The 21,970-nt window shown below is 38.3% G+C and overlaps 1 protein-coding gene across 4 annotated transcripts in view; it reads right to left on the minus strand.

The window, feature by feature from the left end:
* ENPP2 (ectonucleotide pyrophosphatase/phosphodiesterase 2) overlaps positions 1 to 21,970 on the minus strand; it is a 104,871-nt gene that overhangs the window by 33,008 nt on the left and 49,893 nt on the right. For 3 of the 4 annotated variants that reach the window (XM_060115538.1, XM_060115540.1, XM_060115539.1), the window contains exons 6-12: positions 21,688 to 21,785; positions 21,394 to 21,473; positions 20,531 to 20,650; positions 13,251 to 13,306; positions 8,282 to 8,347; positions 7,262 to 7,334; positions 388 to 496 (exon numbers count right to left, since the gene is read on the minus strand). In XM_060115538.1, the coding sequence (XP_059971521.1) occupies positions 388 to 496; positions 7,262 to 7,334; positions 8,282 to 8,347; positions 13,251 to 13,306; positions 20,531 to 20,650; positions 21,394 to 21,473; positions 21,688 to 21,785 (602 nt within the window). Of the gene's footprint in view, positions 1 to 387; positions 497 to 2,509; positions 2,666 to 7,261; positions 7,335 to 8,281; positions 8,348 to 13,250; positions 13,307 to 20,530; positions 20,651 to 21,393; positions 21,474 to 21,687; positions 21,786 to 21,970 lie in introns of all 4 variants that reach the window. The other variant, XM_060115537.1, reaches the window with a different exon arrangement.

The following is a 21,970-nucleotide window of genomic DNA, read 5'->3' on the forward strand; positions in this document are numbered from 1 at the left end:
TTTTTTTTTTTTTTTTGTCATGCTGCACAGCGTGAGGGATATTAGTTCCCCCGCCAGGGATTGAGCCCAGGCCCCAGCAGTGAAAGCGCCAAATCCTAACCACTGGACCGCCAGGGAATTCCCTGCAACTTTTTAATATGGGACAGATTTTTGTAGGAAGGCTTTTCCTGGGAAGAATAGGAAGATACAGGAATTCCCTGGTTTTGATCAAAATGTATGCAGGGTCATCTCAGGTCGTCTCATAATTTTGAGTCGTGGCTCGATTTCTTTCCCCATCCTGAAGAAAAGGGGAAGGAGGAAGAAGAATACAACCTAGGATTCTGAGAGCAAGTGTTTCCCCAGCACATAAGAAACGTTATCTATCTGGATAATGAAACAAAGCTTTACCATGGTCTCCAACAAAGATGACATTTACACAGCGATGCAGCTTTAGTTGTTTCAGTCCATCCATTAATTGCCCCACTGTTTTGTCAATATCCCTCAGAGGGTTTGTCATCTGGAAAAAGTAGCAAATTAGTCCCTGAAGGTTTTTTTTTTTCCTTTCAGTATCTCATAGATCTTCTACCCCTAGAATATTCTGGAAAGAAAACTTCAGGCCCAGAGGCAGAGCTTTGTCTAGGGAGATTTTCCTGCCTTTCTAAATGGAAACATGGTCTAAGCATTTTTATTTATGTTCTTTTAGGAATGTAAAACCTCTCCTTATTCAATCCCTTTCAAGATTCTTTGATATAAAAATAGAAAAATTAAGGGCACTTCTTTTTTTAGAGATAAAATGGCCTTTCTAAAATGTAACAATGTTCTTTAAGTCCAAGAATTTTGAGAGTGAGTCAGATGGACAGTTTAAGCCTCTTGTTCCCTACGTGAAATCACCTAGGCTTTGAACCATGGCAAGAAGATGGAGGCTAAGTGAATCAAAAGCAGTTCTGAGGTTAAATGGTAACCTTCCACTGGATGCCAAATTAGAGCATCATTAATACAAAGAGATCCATCTAGTGTTCCAAAAAACTTAGCTGTCAATTTCTGACAACAGATTCCTAATAGAAGGACTACTTCTAAGAAGCAAGCTACTACTTCTCAATTTAGTCCCTTTCAAGCTGATCTTGAGTAAAATAAAAATCTACAAGAGTTCAAACTTAAACAGAAGTGAATCATTGAGCTTGTTCTAGAAGGTTTCTTATTTAGCCTAACGAAAAATGAAAACTCAGTTCTCTGAAGAACATTTCCAAAGCATAAGAATCATAATCCATCTCTCATGTTTTTGTTTCAAATGGAAGTTTCCGATAGCAGGAATGCCACCACCTACTAGAGACTTCCCTCTCCCTCTCATCTCTGTGCAATGGAAAGATTTTCAAGAAACATCCCATCAGACAAACACTTGACAGAACTTTAGCTGAATTTGACAGCTTAGCTACAATCACACATATCCACTCAAAATGACAGAGATAAGAACGGAAGGGATCGGTGTATCTTTTTTTCCTCAGACACATAATCTTATCTTCCATTAGCATCTTCTCAGATGACTCTTGACCTTTCCTTATATCATGTCATCAGTAAAATCAGATGTAAATTTGTTTTTCTTCATGACAGGAGTCAGTATTTCAAATTCTGTCCCAAGGAGTAAGTCACAAGTGAAAGTTTCATAATGATGTGTGCAGCATAATCTGAAGAGACTAACAGAGGGTAGACTTAGAGCTATCTGCTTCTGAGTAAACTGTGCTCTCCTCTAAGACCTTCACCTAGACAAAGAAATACCAAGTGCACAACCTATGTCAACCCTTGGCAACAAACTCATTTTCTTTAGTCAGAAAGATGACTCAGGTTAAAATCCAGAACGTATTTCTTACTGATTAGTTCAAACAATCATAAATAAGATAGGGCCTCAGAGGTCTCCGGAGGTTTCAAGAAAAGTAACAACCTATAGGCTATTCTGAATGTAGTGAAAAGAGTACACATTGCTCATATCTCTATAAGAAAACACACCCAACTCTATCTACCCATTGTGTTCCCTCTCCTTCTGTCTCAGCTCTTCCCTTGCCTATCATCTAAGACCTCTTCTGAACTTGCAAGGTACAGACCACTGATCTAGTCCAATATACTGTTGAGTTCTAATCTATCCCGTCTGTCAGGAGTTCCCCGACTACCTTGCTGGGTTGTTCTCAAGAACCAAGGCTACAAGAAACTGTGACAAACTCTGTGAAAAAGTGCAAGCAAAACCAATAGCTTTCTTAACACTCATTCAAGCCTAAATATTCATACTAGTTTGGGGCAACTAACTTTAAAGAAAGTAGAAGGCGTTTTTTGTTTTTTGTTTTTTTCTGGCTGAAAGATCAAGAAGTCTTCACATCAGTGTTAACCTCTGAAGGAGCAGATTCTTCTGGATTCAAAGCCAAGGATGACACACCAGACTTTTTCTGAAACATATTCAGCTGATTTTCAAACCAAGGCACTGAAGGAAACCTTCAACTCAGACCTGCCCGCCACAAAGCTTTGGAACAATAGATAAACTTACTTTGTCCTGACGAGTTTCCGCAGCATAATGATCCATCCTATGTAATTTTCTTCTTCTTTTCTTTGGAGGAGTAACTGGTCTTTCCTGTCTCCTCTTAGGGGTAACCTTCCTCTTAGGTCTCTTAGCCGGAGTAAAAGGTGAACCATAACTACTCTCCTGTACTGGCGGATAGAGATGTCTGGACTCAGAAGTCGTTTGTCCCTCTGGGTCAGATCATAAAGCTCACACTTTGCCATCTGGGGTCAGCAGAGTCTTAGTTAAAAAAACTGACTCCTTAAGTGAGAAAACATTGGTATGAGGGATGATTCAGGGAACTCTACAGAGAGAAGCCTCCTAGCTTGATCTTGATGCTGCTGGTACAGCTTCTTCACTGAGAACAAGAATATGATTTAAGAGAATCTGGTCATGTGGGTCTCTTTTGGCTGAGGGGCCTACTGTGGATAGACCTGAAGGTGACACAGAATTCTGCATTCCGTAACTCCTGCATTACGGAGAGACTGGTCCTTGGCTACGAAAAGCTCTCCATTTATAAAGTACTAGCTGAAAACTTAATAGAATACTAGTCACTTGGTCGTTTCAAGGTGCAAAAGGATTCATGGAGGTGGTTCCAATTCAGATTCTAACAGGTATCTGTTCAGACCACCAACTATATCCAAGCAACTGTCACCTTCTTTGGAAAGGATCAGGAAAAAAATTTTAAACCAAGGGTGGAATGAAACATAAATATCAAGCAGTCCTCCTTGGTCATGAATGTACTTCCACAAATCAGCAGAGAGAACTTCCCACTGATAATTTAGGTTTCTGGTAGAGAAGAACTCTGAGCTAAGAGGTAACCATAAATAGAACTGTCTTTTTAAAAATCCTCTTGTGAAATTAGGTAAAATGTAAAAAGTCATCGAGACCTCTTCATCTTGGTATACAAATATATATCAAGAAAGATTCTACTTATACTCTTTCTGTTAGACATTTCCCTTTTAGTGGTGGTTGGGGGGTAGTGGCTGTACTATGCATGTGTTCTGAAAATCTAGCGAGCAGTAAAGGCTGACACGTAAACTGTAGGTAAGGAAGGTAACCTTTTGGGACTTCCAAATGCTGGAGAAAAACAGGCCCCTGATTTGCTGATGGTGCAAAGGTGAATTAAAGCAGCAAGCCCTGCTGTCTACCTAGCTGATTTCTTTCGGTGGGATGGTTCCGAGACTCATTCAAATGCAAGAAGGGCCAGGAGGAGGAACGATGTTAGTGTATCCAAAAAGGAGGCCATCTGCCATGCGATTTCACTGTTTCCAGAGCAAGCCACTGCAAAGGCATCGCTACAGCTGTCTCATCCTCTCTCTCCAGCAGAGCGATGGAAAGACACAGCCCCACGGACTCTGGTTTGCTTTGGTTTTTTTTTAATGCCTCTAGTTTTAGCCAATTCCCCATGAGGTGAGAAGCAAAAGGAAAAAGAGGGTTTACCACTTCATGGTCACCAAATTCATCAGCTAGCGCTCAAGTCTGCCCATCAGACACTCGGCCATTTGCAAGAGACCTCAACATTCCAAAGGCTCCAAAGGTAGCCCTTCTGGTTGCAGCAGGTTAGAGGGGCAGCAGGAGCAACAGGATTTTAGTCAAAATGAGTTTTCATCCAGGGATTATATTGCATGGATTTCCTTCTTCGAATGTTAGAGGTTGACAATAGCTAAGTTTTCACTGACCAGCCATACTTTAGTCTGACTTTAGAAGATTTAGCCTGAGGTTATTAAAAGGATGGGAAGGAGAGGGGTAAATTTCCCTGCTTTTCAGGATACTTTGCCATCTGAAGGTAGTAACTAGCCAGCCAAAGCTCTGCCCCTAGGCCTGAAGAGCAGCCGAACGAAGAGTCACAGGGAAAGCATAGAAGCTCAAAGAGAAAAAGGTTGCGCCAGTAACCAAAAGCAAGCATATTTTCTGAACATTCACCATTACAATGTGAAACCAGCAGCAATACGCCATTTCTTGAAGCTATTAGCCCAATGTTTGCGAATCGTCCTGAAAAAAGTATACTCAGGTATTAAGCGAATAAAGCACAAACTTCAAGTGTGTTGGAGCACACAACATTTTGCCAGATTGAATCATTTCGATTAAATTGCAAATGCAAAGTGTAAAAGATAACGTTACTGATTTTAAAGATAATATTTTAGCTACATGCACAATAAGTGTAGATGAGGGATATATAGGTAGATAAACCAATTCGTCTACCACAAAAAAGAGGTTTTGCTGGCTTTGGTTTCATGTTTTAAACTGTTTTGTTTTTCTTTCAGTAAAAAATAAGATCCCTAGAACCAAATGAGAAATCGTTGAAATCTGAAAACATCCCTTGCTTTTTTGGGAGAAAGTGACCAAGTTCTCAGGTTATCATAACTGAAGATACATCATAAGTGTTTTACCCCGTAGATATATGAGAATATCCCCGTTATAAGAAGCATTAGCACTAAAAAGAACATAGCGTGAATACTTCCAACTCTTAATTCAAAAATACTCAGGAAAAAATGTTTGTATATTTATGAGAATCCTGAATATAGAACCATCATTACAGCAAATTAAAGTGTCCTATGTTATACTTCATTTATCACTGCTCAGGACTTAAAAAAAAACTTTTAGTTTATTTCTCAATCAAAAACACACTTTCAAGTAAATAATTATAACTGAACTACACATATTAGAAATCCAGAGATGTTAATGAATAAAGAACATTCGTTGCTAAGCCATATAACTTTTAAGGAAATGAAAATTATAAGAATTATACCTCCTCTGTGTAGTAAAAAGCCAACTTTTGACATAAAGAAAACATTCTGTGTGGTTTGAACATAGTTATTAATGGACCACTTTGCTTATCTCCTGGACTAAAGGAGAGTTAAATTATTTCCTAGTCTGGGAGTCAGAAGTTCTGTCTCCAAGTTCACTTACCAGCTGAGCAACTGGAGTAGCTCCTAACCTCTTAAAGTACCAGCCTCTGGCTTTTAAAAGAACGGCTATACCAAGCACTGTTTGTCTATGCCACAGGGTCTTTTAGGGGATACTATTATCCAAGCAAAACTGAACCTTTAAATAGGGTACGTGGAACTGCTTAGGGTTTGGGTTGTTTTTTTTAACATCTTAATAAAATGAGGTTCCTATTGTTCACTTTAGATTAATCTCAAAGAAAATCATCCTAAAGATAAAACAGCCATGCTTGCTCTGGCAAGAATAAGATTTGTGTTTCATGTATGCAGATGTTTATCTCATTTTATCATTTGTGTTTCATAATCATGCACCAGTGGTTAAACATCAAAGGAATAGGAAAAAGAGCATCAGACTTATATGACTTCAATGATTTAAGGCAAACTCGGAATGGGTTCACACAGCCTCTAGTTTCCAGTGCTTAAGGAAATCACCGCTGAATTGATGTTAAAGCATTCAGAAGTATTTATGGCTCCTTAGTATTTACTGTCTTTGTTTAAACATGCTGCATTTTTTTTTTTTTCGGTACACGGGCCTCTCACTGTTGTGGCCTCTCCCGTTGCAGAGCACAGGCTCCGGACGCGCAGGCTCAGCAGCCATGGCTCACGGGCCCAGCTGCTCCGCGGCATGTGGGATCTTCCCGGACCGGGGCACGAACCCATGTCTCCTGAATCGGCAGGCGGACTTTCAACCACTGCGCCACCAGGGAAGCCCTAAACATGCTGCAGTTTGATCAGAAATACTTAAATCAAGACACACTTATCTGTATTTCCTTAGTCATCCTTACGCTGAACATAACAAACTTAATTATAGCCAACAGTGTTGCCATCGGCTATCAGAGAATAAGAGGTAGTTCCCACCATCAAAGAGTTTATGAAACAATTTCTCATCCAAAATCAAGTTTTATTATGTTGATGTAGACCTCACCACTCTAGTAAGAAAGAGAGGTGGAAAACATTTCAAAGATTAAAAGATTTAGATTTGCAAATCCCAGCATATTTTTAAATGATCTGTGCTGAAGCACTGGGGAAATTTCCATCTCTCGATTAAAGAGGAACATAATAAAATATCTCCATCCCTTTCCCACCTCCTGAACTTGAAGTTATACTGGATGCTACCTTATAGACAGATTGTCTTCTACTAAGATCCCCGAGTGATACAAGGGTGTCACGCTGCTCTGCCAAACAGATTCATTCAACAGTGTATTTCTCCCAATTAAGAATTTGTTTCACTTCAGGGGGTGATGGATATGTTCATACTCTTGATCATGGTGATGGTCTCACAGGTATATACCTATGTCAAGATTTATCAAATAAAAAATGTCCAATGCTATCAAATTTTCCAGGTTTCTTGTACCTGCTAAGGTTAGTGAGCTGACCTACCCTCTCTGAACAGCATAACCATTTTAAGGGAGCTGAAATTCAGTTGCAATGCTTTATATTGCAGGTTTCATCTCCAGATTCTTTTCTGCTCCTATCCCAGTGATGGCAAATGCCAACCATTCCCGATGCTTCATCTTTTGACTGATGCCTGCAGGGCTGGAATACATCCCTTCCTATGAACACCGAGTTTAGGATATGTTTGAATAGCAAATCAATCTGAAATGAAGTTCCTGTAAGAAAACCAGGTACATTTAAGATTCTTTTAAGTTTTTACTCTTGTAGTTCTTTGACTCTGTATCCACTTTGCACATACAAACACCCTAAGAGACTTTGTACAAATCCTGAAATAAGGTCAGTAGATTAGGTGGCCCAGGGACACAGGTTCTCCTCAGGCAGAAGATAAGCTACTAACCTCAGGGCCAAAAGGGCCATATTTGTGTCCAGAGAAATCAGGTTGTTCGGAATAGAAGGCATAGACTGAAGGCCTACGGGAAAATTGGAAGGTTCAGAATCTCCCCCAAACCACACATGACAAAGAATATCAAATATCCCTACACATTACCGAAAAATCCTCTCAAATCAAGTTAATTAATCGCCCAACCACTGTTAGTCTTAGCATGAAAAAAGTCTCTTTCTTGTTTTTTTTCTATAAGATAAAAAACACCCACCACCCCCTACACCGTCCCCGCTGGGGTAACTGTCTGGTTACTACCTTCAGGAATAAAAAGTCATGAGGAAAATCTGAACGCAGACTCTGGTCTTGGATCCCCAAGATAATAGAGCCCAGTGATAATTCACAGGGGCCATGCAATCTGCAGCCCGAAAGAACAACTCCATTCAAGTGAAAAGTCAGTCTTCTGGACTGGGAGCTTGGGATTAGCAGATGCAAACTATTATATATTGAATGGATAAACAATAAGGTCCTACTGTATAGAACAGGGAACTATATTCCACATCCTGTGATATACCATAATGGAAAAGAATATGAAAAAGAATGTATATATATGCATAACTGAATCACTTTGCTGTACAGTAGAAACTAACACAACATTGTAAATCAACTGTACTTCAATATAATAAAATCTTTTTTAAAAGGCAGTCTTCATGCTTCCCCAATCGTTGGGATGCTGCTGGTTTATTTATCAAAGCTGGGAACACCCTCGAGCTCCGCTGCGGTGACCAGGATTGATAGCTGGAGTAATTCATGTAATTAAATGGTCCTCAATAACCTACGTCCATTGTAACCTAAGTCCTTCTTAGGGAAGCCACGTTTAAGGCTCAGAAAACTCATCACAAAACTTGTAATAATACCAAACAATGGCTGTACTTCTATTGCATAGTCCATCTGGTTATTCACCCAATTCCAACCTAAAATGGAAAAGTACTAAAGAAAGAAGAGGGAGAGCCAGGTGGGATGGGGGGAAGCAAATACCTTTCGTTGTCTGGCAGGGTGAGCCACTGCAGGATGGTTAATATCCTCCGCTCATGAGGGATCATCCTGTAGGGTAGCAACCGACAAAGCGTGAGGTTAGGCTGCATTTCTACCATCTCCAGCCTGATGAGCTCTTACTCCTGCACCCAGGCCAAGGGCTCTCTATTTACCACCATCTGTTTTCACTTTGTCATAGTAAAAGATCCCCTTTCCAATTAATGTTTAAATGTCCATTTCTATTTGCAACATGTCATGCTGCTCAGCCTCTGCTACAGAAGACAACACTGGAAACTCTGATTCGCAGTGAAATGAAGAATCTGCCATGCTTATCAGAGGCTCAGCTACAGGCAGAAAGGACCCCAGACTCAGAAGCATTGCTATTTAGTGGGTAAAGCCATTAGTTGTAGCCACCGAGGGGCCAGGACTTATATCCCCAATCTACCTCTTGCTGGTGTGACCTCTCTTGACCTCTATGCCTCTTGACCTCTCTCAGCTTCAGTTTGCTCATCAGTAAAATAAAGATGATAGCAAAGCACACTGAACAGCTTGCTTGTAAGGAGGAAATGAGTCAAGAAAGGCAAAAGGCATGTACAGTGCCCAGCACACAGTGAGTGCTAAAAATAATCCCTGTTTTCATTAATGATCATGATTATTTATCATTCAATCTCTAAATAGCTATATGACTCAAGAAACATTATTTAATCTGAAACTTTAAGTTCCTCGTGTATAAAATCAGCATTTAGGAAAGGTATTCTTGAAATTCTCTTCTAGCTCTATAAAAATCTATCAAGAATAGGCACATATAATTATGAGACTGACAAAAAGGGTATAATCTTCATCCACAATGACTTTTGTGTTTAAGTCTCATTCCTCTGTTGAAATATAATTACCCTCAATCTGGCACTCATTTCAAGAGCTCTCGGCTAACATGATAGCATTGTATCATGGGCTTGAGTTACATTAAGATGCTCACAAGCTGAGTGATGTCTTTATTTGTGGGGAAATTTGCTTATTTTTTCCTAACAAGGAACACAACATACTTTTCTGCTTCCCCATCCAAGACCAGGCATTAGAGCATGTTTATGATGAATTTAAACTGAAGCCTAAGTTTAATTGTAGATAGTAAAAATTACTGTGGCCAAGAGTGAACCCTAATATAAACTATAAAAATTACTGTGGCCAAGAGTGAACCCTAATATAAACTATGGTCTCTGGGTGATAATGATGTGTCAATGGAGGGTCATCATTTGTAACAAAGGTACCACTCTGGTGGCGATGTTGATACTGGGAGAGGCTGTGTGTGTTTGGGGGCAGGAGGTAGATGGGAACTCTCTGTACCCACTGCTCAGTTTTGCTGTGAACCTAAAACTGCTCTAAAAATAAACTATTAAAAATTTATTGTGGGATGTTGAGTGAGCCATTTCAACTTTTGCTTTTGGTAGACATGAGCATGAGAGAGGTAGGAGGAAAGACAAACCTTCAGAGCCATGGTAGATGGCTAGAGTTGGCAGGGACTCTAATCAAGCAGCCTCCCCCTATTTCCAATAGGTAGGGGATTTGTCATTCTTCTCTCTGGCCCCTTCTCTGTCTAGAACTATCCTACCAGCCCACAAAAAGTCATGTTTACCATAAAACAAGTTCTCATTTAAACAAATTCCAATGCTATTGAATAAATGCGATCCTGTTTATTATAACCTATAATTGAATTTGAAGTAGGCATAACAAAGCCAGGTTAATCACTGAAGGTATTTAATTCTTCAGCCTTAGAAATCCCCTGTATCTGAACAAAATAATTACATACTTTGAATTCTTTCCTAACTTAAAAAAAAGTGAATGTTGTAGCCTTTTCATTTTACCTTGCTTCACTACCTACCTACAAGCTGCTTTATTTTATGTAATTGGTGTTAAGTCACAAAAATGGATTCTGATGGACTCACTTGATGCTAGTGGAAAAATACAAATTAATAGAATTTGTTTCAAGCTCAAAATGTTCACGCTTTAATGCCTTCTTTGGATGGGGTACTTGACAAGTAGGGAGCAGGGAAAAAAAGCATCAGCTCTGAGGCCAGAATGCCTGGGTTTGTGTTGGATGAGACTTTGACAAGTGACTTAACCTTTTAGTGCCTCTATAAAATGAGGAGAATAATAGTCCCTATCTTATAAGGTTGTTGTATGGATTAAAAGAGATAATACTTAGAATAGTGCCTGGCACATGGAAAAATGTTAGCTTTATGGGAGTTCCCTGGTGGCCTAACGGTTAGGATTCCGGACTTTCACTGCTGTGGCCAGGGTTCAATCCCTAGTAAGGGAACTGAGATTCCGCAAGCCACGTGGCATCCCCACCCCCCAAAAAAGTTAGCTTTTATCATTACGTACTGGATTCACAGGCCCACAGATATAGTACACTCATTCACGAAATATTTGTTAAAAGCGTATTACGTTCAAGGCATTTCTGTGAATACAAAAAAAGATACAAGATACTCCTACCAAAAAAAAAAAGCTATTACGAGGAAGTCACCATTCTCTGCTTGGAACGAGAAGCATGTGATTGCCATTTTCTGGGCAGGGGCTGAATACGTGTGTGTGGTAAGAGCATGAGTACTTTGGAGGTCTGAGTATCCACTGTAACTGTGGCCTTGGGTACATTTTACCTCTCTAAGCCTTGGCATTCTGATCTCAAACATGAGGAGTCAGACACAGTGGTCTCTAAGTTTCCTAGTCGTTTTACATTATCTTTATGAAATAACCTCAGAGACCAAAAAAGACATGGCCCTTAGCCATTAATGTTTAAAATTTGAAGCAGACACGGCACAAACAGATCTGACAAAGGAAGAGTGTATTCCAAACAGAAAGGGAAATGGGATTCATGCTGTTGCCTTTACCATCACTGATTGACATAGAATTTCTCATGACACCAAGTACATTAGACATGTTTAGAAAAAGAAAAGGAAGTAGGAAAGATGGAAAATAAACTAGATGAGTTTCAATAAACCAGCTGAGTGATTTAGTGCTAAAGGGGAACAAATTACCTTAGGTCATATATAGCCATTGTCTGGTCATTGTTGAAAGAGGTAATGTGAATAAGAAAACAGATACCATTTATTGGCTGTTCTCTATGTACTAAGTACACTACTAAGCACTTTAAATAAGTTAACTCATTCTATTTTCACGATGCCTTATGATGAAGACACTATCATTCCTATTTGAAGATGAGGACATTGATTTATCGAGAGATTAAGTCACCTGTTAGATTAAGTCACTCTATTATGTGACAGAGCTGGGATTGGAATCAATCTAGACACCCATACATAAAGGGAATTACTGCCTTTGAACATGAATTGATAAAGAAGAATGTAATGGAGACTCAGCTGAGGATGATTTTGAAATGAAATGCTATCATTTGAAAAGCTAGACTAATTCTAGGTTGCAATATGGAACCAGGTTAAAAAGATGACCTTTAAAGTCTAAGTCTATGGTTGAATCTGGTTTTAAATTTTAAAATTTTCAGAATCTATGACATGTAGATTTCCTTGACATATATTCCATTAAATACCTGGAAGTATGACAAGTTTTTTTCAGTTCTAAAGAGATTTTTGAAAAAGAAAGAAAATGAATCCAAGTCACTTCCAGGATATAGAGATAAAAGAAGAATAGTCTGAGAAGCAAAGCAAACTACAGACATCTTTGGAGCAAAAAAGCTACCTTCTTATAAGGTTTGAAATGGGTGGAAAAAATTGCCATTCAAAACTGGAACACTAAGCCTTTTCAATGAAGCTCTGCAGCAGTTTCGGGGGGTAAGGGTGGGGACTAAGTATTAATTATGCTGTTGGCACCTCTCCATTCTGCCAGCCAAATATGTTGTGGAGCAGAAGAAATCCCTTCTATACGTATCAATGACAATCAAAGGTTAAAAAATGTAATGCATAAGATTAAATTGGTAAATCTACATGTCATTTCTAACATATACTTATTTCTCAACAGAGAAAATCTCTTTTTAAAAAGTGGGGAGACTTTTAAGGGACACTCTGTGTTAGCTTCAAATCACCAAACCCAATTTCAATTTAGCCCTTCACATCTGAAAAAGCTACCTTTATTCCTGAATTTGGAGAATATAGATGGTACCATTCTGTACTAATCTGAACCTGTGATTGCTCTCAGCACACTACTATTACAGAATAGTCAGATTTTTGTTACGGCATAAGAGGCAAATATGGAAACAGCTTTAGGTGGTTAAAAAAAAAAAAAGATGGTAAGAACATCTCAGTGGGAACAAAATCCCCATGAAAGTTGAAACAGATTCCTTTTCTTACTAAGGAGCCTCAAAAATAATCAACATGTTGACACTTTTATTAGGTAAGTTGCATCTTATGAACATTAACTACTAATCCCCCCATCACGTCTGCGGGGAAGAGAAGTAGTTCCTTTTTTCTTATTAGGGAAATCCTGGAGCTCAGTGGGAAAATGGGGTGGAAACAGAGACTTCCTCTTGTCTCCTGTCTGGAGTTTCCAGTCTCTAGACCACTACATCAGCTGTCTGAGACCCTATTCGATTTTTAAGGTTGTGAACCAAAATAAATATAGAATGTTGTAATATATTTATAGAAAATGATCATTCAAATCACAGCAATAAATAGCCTGAGAAATATACATTCCCTAGGTGCCAAGTTACCAAAAACCTATAAACAGGGACAGAAAATTCTAAAGGGTGACGAGATGTAGGAGAGAAAATCTTCCTTACATTCTATTAAGAAAAGATGGGGGAAAAGAGAGAGAGAAGAGGAAAAGAGAATGGAGATGGAAAAAGACAGAGAGGATCTCTTAAAAAAAAAAAGGAGGGTTATTTTGAATCAGAAAATATTCATATGTTGGAGTATGTTAACATTTAACTGAAGTGAAATCAAATTGAATGAATGTTTCTTAAATGGAATCATAATTGTAATTTTACATTGACAAAATAGAGGTAACTTACACAGACCAGAAGAATGTCCCAGCTTTCACCCCTTGCTTGGTGGCTGTAATCCATAGCTAATGAGGAAAATATAAGAGGCTTAGAACATATTCTGGGTTTGGGTCAAAGAAGAAAAAGGTTTTAAAATATATTAGCTCAGATATGTTATACTTTACCATGCCCCACCATAAATTTCCCAATATTTGCAACCTTTTTTTTTTTTCACATCTGGAAGTCAGAATTATTCTTTCCATAAATGTTATTCAGTACATTCTCTGCAAAAGCTTTCAAGCTCTGTTATGATTATAGTGGCTTTTTTAAAAAAAACTTTTATTTCATCTCAAGAGTCTCTTCTGTACCTGTCTTTTCTGATCATTGTTTTGAACATTTCACTTACATGGCAGAATTCTGCTCATCAAAGGACCCTGAGTGACCATATGTTTCCTTGACTGTTGAAAGCCTACAGAGGAAAACCCCAATTTGGCACACAGATGCCAGGATCTCGGAACCCAGCTTTGTCTTGTTTTGTTTTAAATGAGGTGAATGAAATGGGGAAAAGGGGCTAGTTTTTATTCTGGTTTTCCCCTTGTACCTTTTACTTAGCCTTTTAGTAAGTGGAATTTTAGGAGTAAATTCCTGGGATAAGTTAGGTGAACCAAGCATGTCATTAAGACTTTTAAAATATTCTTTCCGGGGACTTCCCCGGTGGTCCAGTGGTTAAGGCTCTGCGTTTCCACTGCAAGGGGCATGGGTTCGATCCCTGGTTGGGGAACTAAGATCCCCCATGCCCCGTGGAATGGCCAATATATGTATATTATTTCCAGTTCATGCTGTTGGGAGGTAGAAGATACGTCAGTTAAGAACCTGAGCCCAGCGACCAGCTAGCTGCATTTTAAGCCTTGCCTCTGTCACTTACCAGCCGTGTGATCCTTCAGCTAGTTATTTAAGGTCTCTACATTCCTTTAAAATATAGATAATATTACCTAGCACATAGGATTATTCTGAGCTTTAATGAGGTAATACATGTAAAGTCCTTAAAAACAGTGTTTTAGCATTTGGTAAACACTAGATCAATTTTCATCTTAATTATTTCATCTTAATTATTATGCATTAATGGAAATCCAGTTATTTTCAGGACACTAAAAACAGCTTAGAATGGCCAGTGTCCCATTGAATAGAAGTCTGTGAGAAGAAACCCCTTAGCTTTAGGAGGCAAACAGGAAAAAGAAGTGTAGCTTGGTTTTTTATAAGACCAAAACAAAAATGGCCTACGAGTTGCAACCAACCTGCTTTGTGGTTTCTTTGTCTCCAGAATTTGATAGTGTTTTACTTACTCCAGTTAAAAATCTTTGTTTTTTGAGGAAAGGGGCAATTTGGAGGTGTGGGGCATTCAGGAGCTTGGCCATGGCCTCAGAAAGGTCTGGAATGCCTGGCCGCGGAGAATTCTGCAAGGATTTCCAGGCCCCTGGGGAGGACTGGAAACCGCCAGCTCCAAAATCACAATTGCTGCAGCTGGCAAGTGAGGGATGGGGCAGGAGAGCATACAGCACCCACCCAGATTCCAGGAGGTCTGAGCTGCCAGCGGATGTCATTAGCATGGGAAAGGTGGAGTCCTTGCCCCATTGGGATGGACCAGAGAGATCAGAACCTCAGATTGCTCTGAGCATCCTATCGGGGTTTGGTCCAAAATATCCTTCCGCTTTACAGATAAACTCTGGCATTTCTGGGTATCCTCACGCCAAAGAGGACTCAAATGGGTCCTGGAGTTTCATACATTCTTGTGTCGGCGCCTCCTCTAGCAAGAAGGTGAACTCAAACTGAGTCCTGGACAACCTGCACGTGCCTCAAAGCCACCTCAGATCCCAGAGAGATCAGTTTCTTATATTAAGTGATCTATTTGTGTACTTATTTTAGTTTCAGAGACACAACTTTGGTGCATGCATAGCCAAACAACTTCCTAGAAAATGTGGTGCCTTGACATTTCCAAGGAAGTTGTATTAGGCAATATTTGGCAGATATGAAATGTAAAATCAATCTGGGGTTTTCTAATGGAATTTTTTTTAATATAATTTCGTCAAATGATGACCCTACATTTTCAAAAGTTATATTGCGGAATACATGCTGATGTTGGCATTATCAGAGCAACAGGAAGCCCTATAAGTAACTTTTAGCTTACTAACCCTCAGGGGGAAAGATCACCAAAGGAGTCTTTGCAATCGTATAAGGAAAGAGCACTAGGAGAGACGACAGATGTGAGGGTGCTAAAATTATCCCAGTGGCAAAATCAGAATCATTGGTTCTTTGTACTTGTCTGTACTTCCCCAAAATTTTGTAGTGACAATTAACATCTTGGTAATCAGAAAAAAAAAAAAAAAAACAGTTGTAAAAAGCAATGTGAACTATGAAGACAAACTAAAGGTAAAAATTTTTTATTTCTTTCTTTATTTCTTCCAAAAAAGAAGCAAAATATTTCTCCCTGCTTCTTGGTACAAGTCCTGTTGGCCGCATTTTCTAAAAGAAAATTGGGAGCATGGTCAGAAAAGTGCAAAGAATGAACAAATAAGAGAGAATACTTGGAATTTTAAAAACATTTTAAAATCTCAAAGGAAAGGACCCTAGCAGTAATGAAGCTGGTCGGTCAAAGGTTTGGCAAATGGTATGAGACTGAAGCATGAAGAAACTTTCTTAAGTTAAATCAGATCATGAGCAGCTATAAAAGTTCTTTTGCAAGTTATACATATATATTATATTTCAGAACTCTAAAGTTAAATCTAGTAATTACAGAGAAAAAAATGCAGTAAAATGTTGGTCCAAAGGAAGATAAATGAAAAGGAGCCTCTTGGTCTATAAAGTGGAGGAGGGGCAGGGGAGGGAGAATCGTAAAACAGAAATCATAAAACTAGTTTCTTGTTGATTCAGAGAAATAGGAATTATAATTTCCCATTTCCCATTCTGAATTTTAATGTAATCTATATTTCCTCAGAGATGGGCCAAACAACACAGCTAAAAAAAAATTAGCTAAGAAGACACTGAGTCTGGCCTTCCCACCTTTAATCCCAGTATTTCTTCCATTGCTTTCCTTTATCTGAAGGCAGAGTTTTCAACATTTGTGTCCTAGATGCTACATTTTGAAAAGGGGATAAATGAAAATAATATTGTACCCTCTTGATATGTTATCAGGAATAAAAAAAAGAAAAGAAAACTCCCCCGGGACCAGGAGCATTTAAATGCGAAATCCAACACTTTCTCAAATTCAGGAGAATATGCAGCTGTGGAGAGAAGGGGAGATGTTTTAGAAAGGAAAACAAGCAAAAAAACATTTTTGAAAACCATGAACTACTATGTAGCCTTCCTAGCAGTTCTTTGTAGGGAAATTATTCCTTTGCATTCTAAAGCACAGAGGTAGAAGAAATAGAATTCTGGGAGACTAGAGGAATAGGCGGGGCCCTAGTATCAGCAGGAGTAAACCAATCACTGAGATTCAAGAGTAGGAACAAACTAAAGATGTGAGGGTTTGGGGATGCAGCAGAATAGATTGTGAACTAGTGTGGCTCTTTCCAGGTGATTAGGGCCAGAAGAAGATGAGTGATGAAATACAGGAAGAAGTACAGGCAAACACACCTCAGATGGGGCTGTAGAACAGCTCAATCCAAAACATAATAAATGGACACCTAAATGTGTTTGGCTGTGGGTTAGGTCCTGAGAATAAAGAGATAAATAAATCAAGTCTCTACCCTCATGGGGCCCATAGACTAAAGCAGATTATGTAAATAATTTCAAATGATATGGTCACCATTATGATAGAAATAACAAGAAAACCCAACAGTGGGTCCCTGAGCTTAGCGAGGGCTGAGGGAGCTTAGTGAAATCTACTTAGAAAAGGATGCTTAAAGTGAAATTTGAAAGCGAAATGAGCCTGGCAGCAAAGGGACCAGGAGAGTAGAGTCTATCCTAAGTACAATAGGATACAGTAAAATGAGAAAGAAATATAGATTTATCGCAGTATATGGAAAAGAAACACAATAAAGAAAAGGTAAAATTTTCCTGGGGGGAAAAAAAAAAAAAAAAGGAAGTCACCTGTTAGACAAAGTGGTAAGCGAAGACTAATATCTTCCATCAAGCCAATCCCTTTGGCCTGGAAGTTCACTCCTACTCTAATGTCATTCTTCTTCTCTTTGCTGTCTCTTTCTTGAACCTGCCATCTTTCTTGTGTTCTTACTCTACAGTAATTCACAAGGATGGTCTCAGGACCCACTCATTGCATCACCAATACTGGCCGAAAACCACCATAGGCCCAGCAACTTGAGAAGTAATAGAAATGCAACAAACTAGTAAATAAAACAAAAAAGCAGCAGACTCACAGATATAAAGAACAAACTAGTGGTTACCAGTGCAGAGAGGGAAGGGGGAGGGGGCGATATAAAGGCAGGGGAAAAAAGCAGGGGTTATTATGGGATTATCTGATATCATGTGTGTGAAACTTTTGAAAATTGTAAAGCACTACAGAGTTTAAAGAATCTTTCATTCAATTAAAAAAATTTTTTTTTAATTTTTAAAAAGAATCCTCCTTCCTCCAGAAACTATGGCTCCAGAGGACTTGCACCATGGTAGGGTGCTGGACTCAGCTCTCAAGTCGCCACACGTAGTGGGCCCTGTGGAGTCTCATTCACTCTCCATCTCTCTGAGACCAGCTTTGAACAGAACAGGCGATTTCCCCACTGAGTTATCTTAGTATTAGAAATTGCAGGATTAGAATGGAGAGATTTTTCAAAGAAACAAACACACTTATGGCACTCTGTTAAGAGTATGGAACATACTTTTGTAATGAGAAAAAAGTAAATAGTTTCAAAACAACAACATAAAAAGGAATCCCATTATAATATGTAGGAGAAATGTAGGGTCGTACAGTGAATGACAACTTTTAATAGTGCATTCTGGAGATTAACAAATTAAAAGCAGACTCAACTTTGCTAAAGTGGCTATATCAGGGTTTTAAAAATAAAATTAAATTATAGAAATTATTTTTGGAAGTTGAATGGTGCAATTCAAATTGAATGGACACTACAAATGCCTCATGTCATATATAAGATTTCAAACTGGAATAAGAATGGTTCTTATTCACCATTTAATCTGATTCATATATTATTTAGCCAAATGTCTTTCATGGTTTAATCACTCAGTAAAAAATAAGTTGAGTTTGACTTAATTACCTGTTTAAGATTTTTATAAATATTTTCTCTACTCCAGTTATTTTTTCACTGTGAAATATACAAGCCTCTGAGAGGGTGGGATAAATGCTTAAGGAGTATTTACTAAGGCTCATCTTTTCTTATAGCACTTATAATTTCTTATACTTATACTGTAGTTTCTTATAGTGCCTGTCCATATATTATTCCTTTTTGCCAAGTTTCTATAAAACATGTTTTTAAGTGATATCTACTGTGCTCCTTGGATTTCTTATGGTGGCATCTTGTTCAAGAAGATAGACAGAAACACAAATCAGTTTCACTGCAAATCTCCAGGCAGCTCTAGGGAATTACTAAACTTAGTGAAATGTATCGACTTAGAGAGTTAGTGAGGAAACAGGCAAACAGAGTTAAAACAGACTTCACTTCATTGAGCAGGTTCACAGCTTTCCGTCTTCTCTGTTTCTGCAGAAGTTAATGAATATGTGGACTCATCTTCTGAGTCAGGCCAACCCAGAGGAAGCCTAATATCCACACTCAGTGGAAGTTGATCCAATTTGATAAAATTACTATTTATATCCTTTGTAGTTCTTCAAGCAAGTTTGCTTCATGACAAAATTAATATAAAACACCAACTAGCAACAGCTTTTGACAGAACTCAAATTTCAATTATTTTATTTACACCTAAAATGTTCCTCTATCATAAACTTTGTTTGGGAAATCCACACTGTAAACAAATTTCACTTTGCTTACAACGTAAGACATCATAGACTTCTGGGAGTCTAGCCTGAATAAAGACAGCAGAATCAGAACCTCTGATAGAAAGAAACACTTCTACAGATATACAAGTCTTCCAACTTTTTTAAAAATGAAAAACCCATATTTAACCATGAATACTGATTATGCAATATGAATATTTTTGTCATAGATGACCTTTTCTCAAAGAGCAATACCATTTTTTTCATACTTTATATTCTCTAATTTAGCCCATAGACTGAAGCAAACATTTCCAGGTAGGAGATCGTTTGGGGATGGTAGGTACATGGATATGTGCAGACTGCCCACTCTTCATGCCATGGCAGGTTGCACAAAAGCCTCCCAGCCCCCCTTCCCACCAGTGTTCCAGGGAGCCGTGGCCCCCAGTCAGAGTAGACATGAGATGGAACCATTTGCCATCCTTCTTCTACGTGTTTCTGATTGACTGTGTGTACTGGGATGTGTTCCTATGGGGAGTCGGATGTTTCTACCCAGGGTCGCATGCACTTAGTTCAATTCTGCACATTAAACAGCTGTGGATTTATGTTGCTGCTTTGCTCACCTCTGACCAAAGCAAGCTGCCTGACCGTACACATACACACAGTCACAGGAAAAATATTGTGCAGAAAGCCACCTATATCCCTTTTTACTTTCTGCCCAGCCATTTGATCTGAAGTAAATAGGATGATTTCTTTCAAAGTATCAACTTGCTGGTCCAGAACCAAGGTAGATTCCACTTATATGTAACTTCCAAGATTTAAAAAAAAAAAAGGATTAAACAGAAGAATTCATAAATTTACTGTGGGTTTCATCGAGATTTTTTTTCCCAGCAAGTTTCCCTGTTCCTGATCATATGGCGCTTGAGCTAAAATTTTGTGGCAGTCATGTCATTCACTTCTTTTTCATTGTGTCCACAAATCTAGTAAATCAATAAGATCTGAGTATTCCTTCTTCAAAATATTTCTGAAAGTTACCCCTATGTCACCATTTCTACCACTGTCACCCTAGTGAAGATCCTTCTCATTGCACGCTTTTATAATCATAACCTCACATACACATACACACATGTATAAACATAGACACATAAACATATGTATATGCAGTATATACACATTGTATACACACATATGTATACACAATACATACATATATAAATATATATACATAATACACATGCACATACATATTATATGCACATATATATATGCATATATTATGTACACACATATATATACAATATCAAAAGACAGAAACATTGCCAAGTATGAGGAAATTAAATGCATCTTTTCAACAGGTAACAAATTTTGGGGTGGGTGAAATGTTTCAAGGCACAGACACACAAAAAAATGCAAAACTCACCGGTTGACCTCCCCACCACCTATGATTAAATTTCTCTCGCCCTCGAAGATGGAAAGTGGCATCAAATACAGGATCATACATTGAATTGCCAACAATTCCATGTGATTCTGGATATAGCCCCTTTGTGGAAAAACAAATGTATTGTCAAAATAATCCACACATAATAGTTCTATCATAAATTTTCTTATCATAGAAGGTTTTATAACAATATTTAATCTCCAATTTTATATAAGATATATATAACCTCCATACATGTCTGTCTTAGCAAACAGGAATATTATCTATGGACTAACTATAAGCCATCTGTGAAACTTGACATGATTATAAGAAATTTAATATTGGGATTTTTTTTAACTGCTGCATTTAATAAGATGACAATAATTTTTATTACAATAAATTATCATTTAGAATGAAATTTACTTATGTGCCTCCAAAGTTTCTAGATACACTATTCCTTTTTCCTAGGTTCTATTTCTACTCCAAACCAAAAATAAAGAGATAAATTATATTTTTTAAAGAAGAAAGCAAGGTAGAATTGAGAGTATCTGAAAATTTAAACATAGCAGCTCTGAAGTCAACATTTTTTATTTGAAAATTCAGAAATAAAGAAGAGCTCCTGCGGTATTTGAGAGGTTGAATGTATGTATGCAGACACAACTGCAGCTGAAAAAAAAGGTCTTAAAATTGCAATGAAGTTCAGTCATCCACAAAGTTGTCAAAGGCATTTACCATGAACAACTGATACAGGTAAGCTGAAAAGTAGAAAGATTTTCTTTGAACACTAAGGAACATGTTTTTTAAATCTAAGTCATTTCAGGAAGAAATCAGCGCTTTAAATCTACACCACTTGAAAAAATACTTACCGTGGCCAAAGTGTATAAGTTAGGGAAAGTTTTTGTCGGGTACACCGGCCTCATGTAGGGAGAGTGAGTGCCACAAGACCCTAGGAACAGAATTCAGGTATTAGAGCAAGAGAACAACCAGGAATCACCTCATGTACGCAAATCCATTCTATAAATGATCAAAGACATGTGCTACCTTCACTTTTGAATTTCAAATGGTAAAGTCATGTGTCCATACATCTCAAAACCCACAGCTAAGTGGTTACTGGGCAGATCATGGGTTACAGATAAGAACACAGTATGAAAATGACTTACTTAGCTTTTCAATGTTAGGCATGACCTTGCTGCCTTTCTTCATGTACGATGCACGGAAACCATCCACAGAGAAGATGATTAATGGAGGGCGAACAAACCTTAAACAGGAACACATTAAGCTTTAGAAAAATTATTGTCACACGTTTGCTTTATGCCTAGTCATTCTCAATAACTGGAACCGAGGGTTTCCAAGATGAAACTTCAAGTGAGGATATCTGTACAAGCCTGGGCTTCTAGCCACATAACATTTGTGGCAACTTCAGTGCACAGTTAAATGACCAGG

The sequence above is a fragment of the Mesoplodon densirostris genome, chromosome 13 (assembly GCF_025265405.1).
Source record: "Mesoplodon densirostris isolate mMesDen1 chromosome 13, mMesDen1 primary haplotype, whole genome shotgun sequence".
Classification (NCBI taxonomy): domain Eukaryota; kingdom Metazoa; phylum Chordata; class Mammalia; order Artiodactyla; family Ziphiidae; genus Mesoplodon; species Mesoplodon densirostris.